The sequence below is a fragment of the Sorex fumeus genome, unplaced genomic scaffold (assembly GCF_029834395.1).
Source record: "Sorex fumeus unplaced genomic scaffold, SorFum_2.1 ptg000128l, whole genome shotgun sequence".
NCBI lineage: Eukaryota > Metazoa > Chordata > Mammalia > Eulipotyphla > Soricidae > Sorex > Sorex fumeus.
Genome location: NW_026606185.1, coordinates 12,567,342 through 12,584,164, shown reverse-complemented (window position 1 = coordinate 12,584,164; position 16,823 = coordinate 12,567,342). Strand labels below are relative to the sequence as shown.

General features: G+C 40.1%; 1 protein-coding gene across 1 annotated transcript in view; it reads right to left on the bottom strand.

Annotated features, from left to right (window-relative positions):
- The window catches only part of PKD1L1 (polycystin 1 like 1, transient receptor potential channel interacting), a 173,806-nt gene that overhangs the window by 119,525 nt on the left and 37,458 nt on the right, over positions 1-16,823 (bottom strand). Inside the window, exons 14-16 of the mRNA XM_056138434.1 lie at positions 9,912-10,133; positions 8,296-8,456; positions 554-874 (exon numbers count right to left, since the gene is read on the bottom strand). Coding sequence (XP_055994409.1) covers positions 554-874; positions 8,296-8,456; positions 9,912-10,133 — 704 coding nt within the window. The remainder of the gene's footprint in view (positions 1-553; positions 875-8,295; positions 8,457-9,911; positions 10,134-16,823) is intronic.

Sequence of the window (16,823 nt, the reverse complement as noted above, 5' to 3'; positions counted from 1 at the left end):
ATCTCTAGTACAGGGGCTTAATGGCTCCAAGATGAGATGCAACAATTTTCACACACATTCCTCTAAGGAAAACATTTTGGATCATTTTTAGTCAATTAGTCATAATAAGCAATGCAAAATAAATTATTTAGCATCTGCCTTTGAGGCAGACTTGGGTGATGGTGGGAAAACTCAAAATAATGTGGGGAGGTATAATGGTTGTGAGATTGGTGTTAAAACATTGAATGTAATCAATTACTGTGAATAATTCTTTTAAAATAAAATTAAAAAAACAAAACAAAACAGGGTCTACTGTATACAAAGTGAACTCCTTATCCTCTGCATTATCTCAACATCCCACAACAATTATTTTAGGGAAGGAGAAAAGGATGAGAATGTTGAAGTGCATAGAAAATTTATTGAAACAAAGATGCTACATGACCTAGTTTAGAGAAAATGAGAGACTCAGAGGCAATTAAATATATAGCAAGTGGAAGGTTCAGATATGATTCTAGGCCTGTACTATCAGATTTGTTCCTTCCAGGTAATAGGGGGCCCAGGAATGGTCACTTACCAGGCAGGTGAAGGGAGGAGCTCTCTCGGGAGGAGGGCTGAGATGACAGAGGACCATTGTCCCAAGAGGAACCATTTGGTGCTACAGTGCTGCTTGATACAGAGGTCTGATGCATGCTGCCTAGAGGTTCTGTGGAGAGTCTCTCTGGGTCCGTGAGAGTGGACTTGCCTGGGGTCTTTGACAGCTCCCTCAAGTATGGCATAGTCATTTCAGAGGGATCAGTTCTCTGTTGCTCCACGGAAAGTGGAGTTAGCTCTAATATCTTGGAAATAGTCCCAAATCTCAAAGATTCCAGCAGTCCCACCGTTCTACAAAAGGGAACTTCAAAAACATTTGACGTTAAATTTAACATTAAACAAATATTAAAATAAGAAAAATTTGAAATAAAATACATTTTTAAAAAGATACATTTTTTGGATTAAAGACCTCAACATCAGATCAGAAACCATAAGGTACATTGAAGACAAAGTTGGCAAAACCCTCCATGACATTGAAGATAATGGTATTTTCAAAGATGCCACGGCACTGGCCGAGCAAGTGAAAACAGAGATAGATAAATGGGACTATCTTAAACTAAGAAGCTTCTGCACCTCAAAAGAAACAGTGACCAAAATACAAAGACAGTCTACAGAATGGGAAAGTATATTGCTGAATACACATCTGACAAGAGGTTGATATCAAGGATATACAAAGTACTGGTTAAACTCCACAAGAAGAAAACATCCAACCCCATCAAAAAAATGGGGCAATGAAATGAACAGAGACTTTCTCAAAGAAGAAATCCAAATGGCAAAAAAGCACATGAGAAAATGCTCTACATCATTAATCATCAGGGAGATGCAGATCAAAACCACAATGAGATACCAACTCACACCTCAGAGACTGGCCCACAGCCACAAGAACAAAAGCAACCGATGCTGACATGGATGTGGGGAGAAAGGGACACTTCTTCACTGCTGGTGGGAATGCCGACTGGTTCAGCCCTTCTGGAAAACAGTATGGACGATTCTCAAAAAATTAGAAATTGAGCTCCCATTTGACCCAGCAATAGCACTCCTGGGAATATATCCCAGAGAGGCAAAAATGTATAGTCGAAGTGACATCTGCACTTGTTTGTTCATTGCAGCACTGTTTACAATAGCCAGAAACTGGAAGAAACCTGAGTGCCCAAGAACAGATGACTGGTTAATGAAACTTTGGTACATCTACACAATGGAGTACTATGTAGCTGTTAGAAAAGATGAAGTCATGAAATTTACATACAAGTGGTACAACATGGAAAGTATGATGCTAAGCGAAATGAGTCAGAAAGAGAAGGATAGACATAGAAAGATTGCATTCATCTGGGGGATATAAAGTAACAAAATAGGAGATTAATACCCAAGAATACCTGAGATCAGCACCAGGAGGATTACTCCATAGCTTAGAGCCCAGCCGGGTGTTCTATGGGAAAGGACAGCTCGGATAGAGAGGGGAGCACCAAATAAAGGGTGTCTGGAGGATCCTCCCAGGAGGGGAGAGGCATGTTGAAAGTAGACTATGGACTGAACATGTTTGCCACTCAATGCCTCTTTTGCAGACCACAACACCCAAAAGAATAGAGAGAACAAAAGGGAATGCCCTGCCACAGAGGCAGGGTGGGATGGGGGGGATGGGGGTAGGAGGGATATTATCCATGGTAGTGGAAATGGGCACTGGTGGAGGGATGGGTGTTTGATCATTGTATAGTCGAGACCCAAGCATAAAAATTTATGGATCTACAACTGTACCTCATGGTGTTTCACCAATAAAATAATAAAAAAAAGATACATTTTTAAAAAGTTAGGGCTGGAGTGATAGCACAGCGGTAGGGTGTTTGCCTTGCACGTGGCTGGCTGGCCAAGCCAGGTTCAATTCCTCCGCCCCTCTCAGAGAGTCCGGCAAGCTACCAAGAGTATCTTGCTTGCCCCGCAGAGCCTGGAAAGCTACCCGTGACGTATTCGATATGCCAAACACAGTAATAACGAGTCTCACAATGGAGACGTTACTGGGCCCACTCGAGCAAATCGATGAACAACGGGAGGACAGTGTTACAGTGTGTTTAAAAAAGATCTACTGATTGGGGCTGGGAAGACTGCAGAGAGAGTAGGGCAGTTGCCTTCCACATGGCTGACCCGGTTTGATCGTCAGCATACTATATGGCCTGCCCATCTGAGCCCTGCCAGGAGTGATCCCTGAGCAGAGTCAGGAGTCAGCCATGAGCACTTCCAGGTGTGGCCTAACTTTTCCCCTCAATAAAAAGTTCTTCTAAATTACATAAGCATGATTTGTTTTAAACAAATATATAAATTTTCAAACTTATGGGGAAGAATTTAAGGTGGCAAGGCCTACACAGTAGGAAGAAGATGTGGGGTGCTGAGTAGCACAATCGTGGTGCCTGCCCAAACCTCTGATGCCCCAGCGTGAGTCAGATGTATTCGCCAAAGAGGTTGGGTATAGAGTTGAATCCATCTTTCACTTCATTATCATTGCACAATTAATAAAAAATTTTTATACAAAATGTGGGGTGAGTCCATTATGTGATGTTCTTTTAAAAGGTTATAAAACAATCTGGGGCCTGAAAAGACAGGCTGTGATAATTATGCTGTTAGATATGTAACGTTTTTATTAGTAAGTACGTATTTATTAGAATAATTTAAAACACTTGCATAAGAATTTACAATAAGAGATCAATAACAAAAAAGTGCTAAGTCCATTAAATACTACAGTTTAATAAAGTAAACTCCCTATAAGAGAGTTTGGGTGAAGACAGACATCTATTCCAACTTCACACTTTCATGAGAGTCAAATTATTTGACAATAAAGGTTGACACACACCTCAATATAAAGACAAGCATTTGATCGGCTGAAAGTTTAAACACTAGATGTATTTTTATTGCAAATTCCTGTAATACATTTACCTGCTACTTTAAGCTGAAACAAACAAACAAACAAACAAACAAACAAAAAACACCTTAATTTACTTAAAGAATGTGGAATATATCTCATGCAGGGAAGAATACAAATGCCCCCTCTGGCTTCACGTCTTTTGTGCAGTCAAGCTCAGCTGCTCTTCGAGCTCCACTTATGGAAATCTCATATAACCTTCTTGAGCAGGTGAAAACAAAAACTTATACAAAATGAGGATTTGACACAAATGTTTGTTGTAAAAGTCAGCTGGATCCAACTCAGAAATAAAGATTGTCTGTTTTTTTTTTTTTTGGTATTTAATTTTTTTATTTTATTTTATTTTATTTATCATTTTTTTATTAGTGAAACACCATGAAGTACATTTATAGACTTATAAATTTTTGTGCTTGGGTTTCAGTTATACAATGATCAAGTACCCATCCCTCCACCAGTGCCCATCCTCCCCCACCACGGGTCCTAGCATCCCTCCCACACCCCCCCCCCCTGTTCCACCCTGCCGCTGTGGCAGGGCATTCCCCCTTGTTCTCTCTCTTCTTTTGGGTACTGTGTTTTGCCAGAGGCATTGAGTGGCAATCATGTTTGGTCTATAGACTACTTTTAGCATGTCTCTCCCACCCTGGGAGGGTCTTCACAACGCCCTTTATTTGGTGCTCTCTTCTCTATCTGAGCTTCCTTTTCACCTAGCACATGTGGCTAGCCTTCAAGTCATGGAGCAAAATTCATGGTACTAATCTGAGCCATTCCTGGGTGTTAGTCTCCCATTTTGTTGCTTTATGTTCCCCAGATGAATGCAATCTTTCTGTGTCTATCCCGCTCTTTCTGACTCATTTCGCTAACATGATACTTTCCATGTAGTACCACTTGTATGTAAATTTCATAACTTCATCTTTTCTAACAGCTACATAGTACTCCATTGTGTAAATGTACCAAAGTTTCTTTAACCAGTCATCTGTTCTCGGGCACTCAGGTTTTTTCCAGATTCTGGCTATTGTAAAGAGTGCTGCAATGAACAAACAATTGCAGATGTCACTTCAACTATACCTTTTTGCCTCTCTGGGATATATTCCCAGGAGTGCTATAGCTGGGTCAAATGGGAGATCAAATTCTAATTTTTTGAGAATCGTCCATACTGTTTTCCAAAAGGGTTGAACCAGCCTGCATTCCCACCAGCAGTGAAGGAGGGTCCCTTTCTCACCACATCCGCGCCAGCACCTGTTGCTTTTGTTCTTGTGGATGTGGGCCAGTGTCTGTGGTGTGAAATGATATCTCATTGTTGTTTTGATCTGCATCTCTCTGATGATTAGTGATGTAGAGCATTTTCTCATGTGCCTTTTTGCCATTCGGATTTCTTCTTTGCGAAAGTTTCTGTTCATCTCCTCGCCCCATGAAAACATGAAAAAAACTCAAACATTTGTAAGAGAAAGAAAGAAAAAATGAAGAAAAAAGAAAGAAAAGAAAGAAAGAAAAGAAAGAAAAAGTGAAGGGAGGAAAGAGCAATAAATGGTCAAAGGCAACAGATCTTGACAGTTGGTTCAGTGCTTAACTGGCAGTTGGTGGTGTTGGGGTGGATGGGATGGGTCTCTGGAATATTGGTGGAAGGAAACAGACACGCAGGTGTTGGGTGTGGTGTTGGAACCATGTATGCATTAAAGTATCATTAGCAGTATCATAAATCATGGTGCCTCAATAAAAATGGGAGGAACATGGAAAATTTTAAATAGAGATGCCAGAAAGATAATATGGCCGGTAGATAATACACATGCCTTGCACGCATCCAACCCAGGTTTTGATTCCCAATACCATAAATAGTCCCCCGAGCCCACCAGGAGTGATCCCTGAGCACAGAGCCAGGAATAAGCCCGGAGCACTGCTGAGTTTGACCCCAAACCAAAATAACAACAACAACTAATGGGAAAAAACAACATTGTTAAAATGACCACCTTACCCAAAGTACTATACAGATTCAATGCAATACCCACAAGAATTCCAATAATTAACTTTTTTCAAAGATGTGGAATAAGCTCTACTAAAATTGGTATGGAACCACTAAATTCCCCCAAACAGCCAAAGCAAATTCCTGAATTCCTATCATCCCCCAAAGCTGAAGCAAGAAGATATAGAGTACCTGAATAGACCTATTCACATCAAGGAAATTGAAACTGTAATCAAAAGTCTTCCCAAAAACAAAAGCCCAGGTCCAGATGGATTTACTAGCGAATTTTTCCAAACATTTAAAGAGGACCTATTGCCAGTTCTTCTCAAGCTTTTCCAGGAAATTGAAAAAACGGAAACTCTCCCAAACAGTTTCTATGAAGCCCATATCTCTCTAATACCAAAAGGAAACAAAGACACCACAAGAAAAGAAAACTACAGGCCGATATCCCTGATGAACACGGATGCGAAGATTCTCAACAAAATACTAGCCAATAGAATTCAACAACTCATCAAAAAGATCATACATCATGACCAAGTAGGATTCATCCCAGGGATGCAAGGATGGTTCAACATTCGGAAATCAATCAACATAATCCATCATATCAACAAAAGAAAAGATAAAAATCATATGATCATATCAATAGATGCAGAGAAAGCATTTGACAAGATCCAGCACCCATTCATGATGAAAACCCTTGCCAAAATGGGGATAGAGGGTACTTTCCTCAATATAGTTAAAGCCATCTACCACAAATCTACAGCAAACATCATCCTCAATGGGGAAAAACTGAGAGCCTTCCCCCTAAGGTCAGGGACGAGACAAGGATGCCCACTCTCTCCACTGCTGTTCAATATAGTACTGGAAGTACTTGCAATAGCGATTAGGCAAGAAAAAGATATTAAGGGCATCCAGATAGGGAAAGAAGAAATTAAGCTCTCACTATTCGCAGATGACATGATACTATACTTAGAGAACCCTAAAACCTCTACCAAGAAACTCCTAGAAACAATAGGCTTGTATAGTAAAGTGGCAGGCTATAAAATCAATACCCAAAAATCCATGGCTTTCCTATATGCAAATAGTGAAAGAGAAGAAAGTGACATGAAGAAAACAATTCCATTCACAATTGTGCCCCAGAAAATCAAGTACCTAGGAATCGCCTTAACTAAGGAAGTAAAGGATCTGTACAAAGAAAACTACAAAACGCTACTTCGGGAAATAAAAGAGGACACGAGGAAATGGAAAAATATCCCCTGTTCATGGATGGGGAGAATCAATATTGTCAAAATGGCAATACTTCCCAAGGCACTGTACAAATTCAATGCAATCCCTATAAGGATACCCACGACATTCTTCAAAGAAATGGAGCAAACACTCCTGAAATTTATATGGAACAATAAGCCCCCACGAATAGCTAAAGCAATTCTTGGGAAAAAGAAAATGGGAGGAATCAACCTACCTAACTTCAAGCTCTACTACAAAGCAGTAATAATCAAAACAGCATGGTACTGGAACAAAGGCAGAGTTGCAGACCAATGGAACAGAGTTGAATATACTGACCTCCTCCCAAACATATAATCATCTAATCTTCGATAAGGGGGCAAGAAAAGTGAAATGGAGCAGGGAAAGCCTCTTTAATAAATTGTCCTGGCAAAACTGGACGGCTGCATGCAAAAAAGTGGGCTCAGATCTCTGCCTAACACCATGCACAAAAGTAAGATCGAAATGGATTTATGACCTCAACATCAGACCGGAATCCATAATGTTTATTGAAGACAAAGTTGGCAAAACTCTCCACGATATTGAAGTTAGTGGTATCTTCAAAGATGTCACGCCACTGGCCGAGCAAGTGAAAACAGAGATAGACAAATGGGACTATCTTAAACTAAGAAGCTTCTGCACCTCAAAAGAAACAGTGACCAAAATACAAAGACAGCCTACAGAATGGGAAAGAATGTTCAAATACACATCCGACAAGGGGTTGATATCAAGGATATACAAGGTACTGGTTAAACTACACAAGAAGAAATCACCCAACCCCATCAAAAAAAGATTGTCTGTTTGGCATTGAAAATTATCTCTTTTATCACAAGCCTAGTGGATAATGCAATCAGCACAAGTGCCCAGCATACTGTTTATCTAATAAAGTACTTTAACAATCCACACTTTTCAGCCAAGTAAACTATTTCAGAGAAGTTCCTGAAATCACATTCAGTGGTATTAAATGCAGCAGGCCTGACACCACCTCCTGTCTGCTCCCACAGCGAAGTTGCCAAATGTTGTGGTTTCCAACCATTGGCTCATGGACTGCTGATGGTCAATAGATATAAAAAGGCTGGAAACCTACTGACCTTAAGAAGCAGACATATCTTGGAGAGAAATATGTCCTAAAACAGTGAGGACAAGGATAGAGATTCAGTACATTCATAGGATGCTTGCCTTGCCATTGCTGACCAGGATTTGATTCATAACATCTCATATGGGTCCCTGAGCCCTACCAGGATTGATCCCTGAGTAGGGGAGTAAGCCCTGAACAAATACCCAAGGTGTGGCCTAAAAACAAAAATAAAACAGTGAGCACATGATATGTTACTGCCAATTGCTACCACTGCTCAACGAAATCTGGTCCTGCCTTCTAGGGGCCAACAAAGATAAGAAATAGCATATTCACTTGTTCTTTCTGCAACTATTATCACCACTGATACAAATTAAAAAAATATAAAGGAGAGCACTGAAGTGAAAATATGGGGTAGAACAGAACATGGTTCAAAGAAATCAGACCTCCCAAATTGTTAACAATTTCAAACAGCACAGTTTGATTCATGGTGAAATACAGGAAAGCAACAGAAGTATTTACCTTCTATATTATTCTTTTTTGTTGCATTGACTAAAAAGAGATCCCAGGAATAAGACAGATTTGTTATTTCACTGCAGTCTTCACACTCGACTTGAAAAGAAAGTTCTTCATTCCAATTAACAAAGATGTCTTTGAAGTTAACTTGGGAGATGTGGACGAATCTACAACATGAAAGTCAGTTTGGGGATTACAGGAAGACATGTGGGATACCCTTAGCTACATTTATTCCTAGGCATGACATCATGCTCTTCTGAGCCACTTCTGCATGATTTAATAGTACTGACACAGCAAGTGTCCAAGTGCCTGTGCTGTGGCCCAGTTTTCCCAGATGCAGCCAGTCTGTCCTCACAGACAATGGCTAGGTTCTAGACAACAGGCCCTGAACTCGGAAAGGATTTGGAATGCTTCCGAGCCACAGAGCTGAGAGAACAGGAAGCAGGTCCTGAGCCCAGGACTCCGCCATGCAAGGGGAACCATCCTCCTTTCTTCCCTCACTCTGGGTTTGTTTCTACAACACAATGGCAGCCTGTGCCCAGGATCATTCCCGTCCAGTCCAGCATGGACATCTGTTACTGTCACTGGCTTTGGTTGCTCACAGGGAAAGATGCTGCTTCTCTTTTGATACTGTTCCTCTTCCTGTATGCTTGATCATGTCTCATACCCAAGATCCTCCATGTACTTCCCTTGGGTTTGCATCCCTGCAATATGCCATGCTCTGCACATATATAACTTCGATCTGTGCCTCCACATTCAGCCCAGGGCAGGGGACCTTGAAGATCATGGCACACAAGAATACAAAAGGTCACCACCCATGGATGGGTCTGCCTCTCTATGTAGTGTGTGTCTGTATATCATGTATGTCTTTTGAGTGTGTATGTGTATACAAATATGTGTTTATACATATTTGTGTATATGTGTGTGTTTTGTCACTCCATAAATGGTAAATTTATATGTTGAAGGTGTAGAATAGGGGAAAAGACATAAAAATGGGGATGGACACGAGCAAGGGGAGGACCATTGGCTCAGAGTTCTGAGGGACATTACTGCCACAGGTGTACATAATTCCCTAACAGATACTAATTAAATAATTTTAGTACACATTGAAAGAATATTTAATATTTATTTAATATTTAATATTTAATAATAATAGTTAATACTATTCAATAATAAATAATAATTAATATTTAAAAATATCATTATTATTAGAGTGGAGAATTATGTATTTTTTTTCAACATTGCAATGAGCCCATAGTAATGTTGGTCCTCATCCCCAGAGCCAACAAAATGTTTTTGTCCTCTGTTCCATTCCCAAGCTCTTGAGGTACCTTGTTGGAGCACTTGCTATCTTGGAATGGGGCCACACTTACAATGCACTGAGTTCCCACTAGGAAAGCCCAACATATAAGCATTATTTAGTTAACTCTGCTAAACCAGGGTAATTCCTGGTCCTTCTTGGCCAGTGTACTTCCTTTTATCAGTGGGGATCCTGTTTGATGAACTCCCAAACCTTTGCGTAAAGCAGATACCTGCAGGCACTTTCACTAACATCTGGGAATGGAAACAGTAAATCTGTCCCCCAAGACAACCGCTGAGGGGAGGTGAGGGAAAGGTGGTACCTGAGTGCAGAATCAGAGTGGGTAGACAGAAACACACGTGTCTCTGAAGAGTTCCGGCCAGCACTGGACACTGTTAGTGACACTATAAACTGATCATAGCTGTCACTAAGAGAGTTTGCTGTGAACGTCAGGGTAGAAGTCCTGGTATTCAAGCTGTGTGGAGAGGAAGTGGTGAAACATGGGTGCTTCTGAGTGCTAGTCGCGGTACATTTCCAGTAATACCTGCAGAGAGACCCAAGAGAAAATTTAGCTTGATCAGCCTTGTCAGGTGATGTGTAACACTAAGGAGCTTTCTCTAGGAGTGATAGCACAATGGGTAGGGCATTTGCCTTGCTCGGGGGCCGACCCGGGTTCGATTCCTCCATCCCTCTAGGAGAACCCAGCAAGCTACCGAGAGTATCCCACCCTCATGGCAGACCCTGGCAAGCTCCCCGTGGCATATTCGATATGCCAAAAACAGTAACAGCAAGTCTCACAATGGAGACGTTACTGGTGCCCGCTCGAGCAAATTGATGAACAATGGGATGAGAGTGATACAGTGCTACCTTAAGGGAGCACATAGCGGGGTATCAGGAGAGGCCCTATTCTTTGAGCGCTGAACTTTTAGGTAGACCTGCTTCTAGTTCTCCCCGCACTCCCCACCCCGTGGACTATTCCACTGATTCCATTGCCTTTTTCTGTATACCCGCTCAAGCAGGCCTTTGCAAACTTCAAATCTCAAAGTCCTAAAGAGTAAACAGCAAAACCGAATGAGCCCAGGTTTAGGATAGAAATGCACTGTGAGTGATTTAAAAAGTAGCCCAGACAGAATTATGATGTTGATGGGCCAGAGACAAATCCCAGAGCCACAAGTCTGAAACGTACAGATCTCTGTCAAACGTGACAGTTGGAGTTTTCAACAATTGAGAAGAGAGTGCCATCCCTAGCGTCATTCCCAGCCTTGGGGTAATCATGTATTATACTTTGCTTTTTATTTATGTATTTATTTTTATTTTGTAGTCTTTTAAATTTTACAGGACACTATGGTTTACAAAGTTATTCATGATTGTGTTTCACATATACACCAACTCCATTCTCAGCATCAACTTTCCTCCACCAATGTTCCCAATTTCCTTCCCACCCCCAGGCTATCTTTAGGAGTGGCACATTTTTAGGCACTGTGGTTTACAAGACTGTTACTTATAGGGTTTCATGCATGACCCATTCCAGCTCTATATCCTCCACAAGAGTACCACCTCTCCACCTCCATTGCCTTTTCAGTGATCTGTCTCCCTCCTTTCCGTCTTCCCTCCTCTGTGGTCTACATCTTAAAGAAGGCCAGTTCCAAGTTTCATTTGCCTTTGGGCATTTATTATTACTCTATGATGTTTTTGTTATATATCTCCCATATGACAGACATTATTTAGTATCTGTTCCTCTTGTTCTGACTAACTCCACAGAGCAAGATACTCCCCAGATTCGTATGCGCATAGCAGCAGATTACACATTTTCACCTTATTTTGTAGCTGCTGAGCAGTGTTCAATTGTGTATGTGTACCAGAGTTTTTACTTTTTATTTTTGGGCAACACCTGGCAGTGCTCAAAAATTACTCCTGGCTCTTCACTCAGGGATCACTCCTGGCAGGCTTGGAGGACCAAATGAGGTGCCAGGGATTAACTATGCACAAGGCAAGCACCTTATCCACTATACTAGCTCTTTAGCTCCCATCCTACTTTCTATTTTTTTTTTGTAACTCAGAGATTACATTGTATTACTGAAACTCAGTCATGAATAATTTTGTAATTGTGTATCTCAAGATGATTCAATAATTAAAAAAATTAGGGGAAATAGAGCATTCAGATTGTAATAGAAGTCAAACTCAGCATTTGAAGATGACACAATCTACTACATAATTGAAGATGACAAGCTTTTACTATGCTTGTAAAAGCCTGAAGACCACAAGAAAGCTTCAAGAAACAAAGGTTAAAACATCAATGTGCAGAAATCCATGGCTTTTATATATACAAACAATGAAGTAGTGAGGCAGGTAGCAGTCAGATGGGGAAAGGCCCCTCACAGCAATGAATTCTTGGAAAGAAATAAAACCAACAGCCCAGAGCTGCAAAAGCCCACCTTGTGGAGATAGGAATAAAAACCTGATAAGACTTATCTGAGCCAGCACAGACATGGAAGAGGCTGCTCCTTGGAGAGAAACTTGGGGAGAAACAAAGGCTGGGAAAAGAGTTTTAAAGATCATCAACTATTCCACCTCTACCCTCTGGGCAATCACCCTAGCAATGGACTCGTACCTAGGTAGAAAATCCCACGTGGGGCAGCTTAGGAGAAACCCTATAAAAGGCAACTTGAACAAAGGACGCACATACATATGCTGCCTGAGCCCAGGTGCTGACTGTGTCTATGTGTTGCTGCTGAATGCATGTGGTGCCCAAGCACATATGTCACCCACATCTCCCTCTTGTTGAGATGTGGTCTTTCATATGTTCACACTTAATGCTGGGGTGTATACTGGGGCTCCTTCTCCAATCTGGAGAATCCCAAATTCTGTCTTAAGTGTGTTTCTCTCTCTCTCTCTCTCTCTCTCTCTCTCTCTCTCTCTCTCTCTCTCCCGACTCCCCCCTTCTTCTAAACTTCCAAATAAAAAAATATGTTATAATTCACTGCTCATCTTCTGAAATTCCTAAGTTCTACAACTGACTTTATTTTCCTGCAAGGAGCACAGTTCACAGTCCTAGATTTCCCCAAGCTATTCCCAGGTAGCAGAGGTGGGTACAGATAAAACTGCAAATTTCCTTCTAGAGCTTGCAGTCTCTCTCCTCCCCACTTCACACAATTCACCTGGAGACCCCACTGGCATCACTAGGAAAGAGAGAAAATGAAAAGGCCAATTCCATTAACAATTGTTTCTCAGAATACACAAGGAAAACCTAGGAATTAGTTTAACAAAAGAGGTAAATGACTTGTACAAATAAAACTATAAAATATAATTAAAATATATAAAAGAAGATATGAGGAAATGAAAACATATTCCCTATCTCTGAATTGGGAAGATTAACATTGCCAAAATGATGACATTGCCCAAAGCATTATACAGATCTGATGCAGTTCCTAGAAAAATACCCATGACATTTTCTAAAGAAATAGATCACATGCGAATTGCATGACGATCATGCTATTTGTGGCAATATTGATGGAACTGGAAGACATCATGTTGTAAGTAAGTAAGAAGAAGAAGGATAAATAAACACAAGATGTTATTACTTATATAAGGTATTTAGAGTAACTCGATGAGGAAATGCAATGTTGTAAAGGGGGGATTCTTTTAAAGATCACAACTTTGGTTTCAGAACATAGGAAGAAGGAAAAAGAGTGAATAGGAGAGGGAGAGAGGCAGATGAGAAGCAATAGGGGCCTAGGGGATAAAGGTACAGAGGTGGTATAGGAATTATAGAGCCAAATATCCAAACCACAGCGTTAGTAACACTGAAATCAAGAGATCCAAACTTTAATACCCTAATTTAAAAGGTGCCTGTCAAAATGGCCAAATGGGCTGCGGTAGAAGAATGGGAGAGAATCTAGGAAGTTGATGGAAGGAAGTTACACAGGTGGCAGAATTGGTGATAGAACACTATTACAAAACCTAGTTATGAATAACTTTGCAATTCACAATGCTTTAATAAAACAAAGTTTTGGGGAAAAAAGAAGCTCAAACTATAATAATCACACTTAGGTGTCTGGCAGGCTAGAGAAAGGGATATTGGAGGGAACCTGGGAACATTGATGGAGGCAGGCTGACACTGGTGGTGGGATTAGTGCTCAAAAAATGTATAAATCTACTATGAATAACTTTTAAAATCATGGTTCTTCAATAAATATATATAGTATGTATAGACATATAAATTGATTAATATAGTATGTATATAAAATATATATACATATGTAAGTGTGCGTGTGCGCACGCGTGGGCGTGCGCGCGCGCGCGCGTGTGTGTGTGTGTGTGTGTGTGTATTCTGCTGCCTGATAGGGGAGTTCTCTCCTCTAGTACCTGTTCATGCATATGCATGTGCCTTAATAAATGTCTACTTAATGCTTCAAAAAGGAAAAAACAGAAATTTGATCAAATAAATGCAGCTACAATTTATATAAAGTTATAACCCCACCACACTCCTGCAAATAACAAGAGCAATTCCAGGAAAAAGAAGATGGGAGGCTTTACTTTCCCCAACTGTACTTCTAACAGTACTGTAGAGCTCTGGTAATTAAAACAGGGTCATAGTGGAAAAAAGAACAGGCTATCAGATAAATGGGATAGAACTGAGAACCCAGAGACAGATCATCAGATATATGGGTAATTAATCTTCAGTGAAGGGCAAAATATAGGAAGTGGAGTAAAGAAATTCTTTTCAATAGAGGTTCTGGGAAAACTTGTCAGTTACATTCAAAAAAAGAATCCTGATCCCTTCCTAACACACATGCAAAAGGCATATCAATGAGGATTAAAGACCTTGACATCAAACTTGAATCCATAAGTTATAACGAAGAAAACATAGAACACTTAATGTTATGGAAGCTAAAAGTATCTTCAAGAATTCAATGCCGTTGGCCAAGAAAAAAGAAACAAAGATAAAAAAATGGAGTATATCAAATTAAGAAGCTTCTACATCTCAAAGGAAAGTATGACCATTATAAAAAGACAACCCATGGACTGGGATATTTGCCCATAACTAGGGTTAGTTTTCAAGACATATAAAGTATAGATAGTACTTCATAAGAAAAAAAATTCAGCACCATAAAAAATAGAAAGTAGTGATTAACAGAAACTTCCTCAAAGAGGACATACAAACAGCCAAAGGGAATAATCGCCTGGGAAATGCAAATCAAAACAACAGTGAGAAACTATCTCATACTAGAGCCACTGGTACACATCAAAAAGAACAAGACAACCAATGCTGACATGGATGCGGGGAAAAGAGATCTTCATAAATTGCAGTTGGGAATATCAGCTGGTCCAAGACTGTATTGAAAAACAATACAGACACTTCTCAAAAATTTAATAATTGAGTGTCAATTTGGCCTTAAGACAATCCAGTGGACTACAAAGTGCAATAACTGCTTCACCAAGGGAAGCTGCTGGGTTGGGTACTTGTACAAATCTCATAGTAATGAAAACTGAGAAGATGCCACCCAAGTCTTTGAAATTCTGTTTATCTTCCAGAGTTCCATTTTCCTATGTAAATTTAAGGAAGTTGAACATGGCATGACTTCTAAACCTCATCAGATCATCAGAGTACCAGAAGGACAGGGAGGCAACCCCAATGAAGTAGTAGCAGTTAAAGATATCATAGCTAAGAAGTTCTCAGAATGGGAGAATGCAGGCATCCAGATCCAAGAAGCCTGAAGGGTACCAAATAGTCCCAAAACTCTCCAAAATAATGGTGAACACAAGAGACCCTAATAAAAGACTCCAAGATATACCATAATCAGAACGATGAATACCACAGATAGAGACACAATACTGCAAGCAGCAAGGTCAAAGAAGAAAATCACATACAGATGAGCATCCCTTAGATTTACAGCAGACTTATCAGAGGAAATAATCTAAGCCTAAAGACACTGATGGGATATAGTGGAAAAAAAACTGAAAGAAATTAATGCCTCACCAAGAATACTTTATCCAGCTTGACTCTCACTTAGACTCGAAGGAATGATACACTATTTCATGGATAAACAACAGCTCAGAAACTTCAGAGACTCAAAAACAACCTTGAAATAAGGACTAAACGGGTTACGTAAGACAAGACAAACCCCACAAGACAAACTTCTACAGAAAGATGGCACAAAACCCCTTGACAATAATCTCTCTCAATGTCAATGGTCTAAATGCACCAATCAAGAGACACAGAGTGAAAAAATGGATTAAAAACCTAAATTCAACATTCTGTTGCCTACAGAAACACATCGAACAGTCAGAGCAAGCACAGACTCAAAGTCAAAGGATGGAAAACAATCCTTCAAGCAAACAATTCCCTCAAAAAACCGGGGGGGGGCATACTAGTATCTGAAAACATAGATTTCAGGATGAAAAAGATTAGAAGGGAAAGTGAAGGTCATTTTTTAATAATCAAGGGATATGTACATCAGGAAGAAATCACACTCCTAAACATACACGCACACACAATGAGGGGCCAACAAAATACTTAAAACAACTGCGAACAGACTTCAAGGAGAACATTGACAGCAACATATAGTATATGTTGGTAGCATATTGGTAGCAACAATAGTGGTCAGAGAATTCAACACCACTTTATCACCTCTTGATAGATCAACAAGACTAAAACTCACCAAGGAAGTACTGATTCTGAAGGAAGAAATGGAAGAGAGAGCTAATAGATGTATAAAGGGCTTTTTATTCCCCCCAAAACTGAATGCACATTCTTTCCAAGGCACATAGAACATTTTCCAAGATAGACCATGTACTGGGTCACAAAACAGACCTCAATAGAATCAGGAAGATAGAAACTGTATCAACTATCTTTTCAGAATATGATGTACTGAAGATAGAAGTTAATCACACATAGGAAAGGAGAATGAAACCAAACCCCTGGAAATTAAACAGCTCCATGTTGAACAACTAGTGGGTTAGAGAGGAAATCAAGGAAGAAACTAAAAAGATTCCTGGAAACAGATAAGTATGAAGACATGAGCTACCAGAACTTGTGGGATACAGCTAAAGCAATGTTAAGGGGAAAATTTATAGCTCTGCAAGCATTCATCAAGAAGGAAGAAGGGGCCCACATAAATAACTTGACTTCTCAGCTTAAGATCTTAGAAAAGGACCAACAAAAGCAGCCCAAACCAGGTAGGAGGAAAGAAATAATAAAACTTAGAGCAGAAATCAATGAGCTGGATTTCCA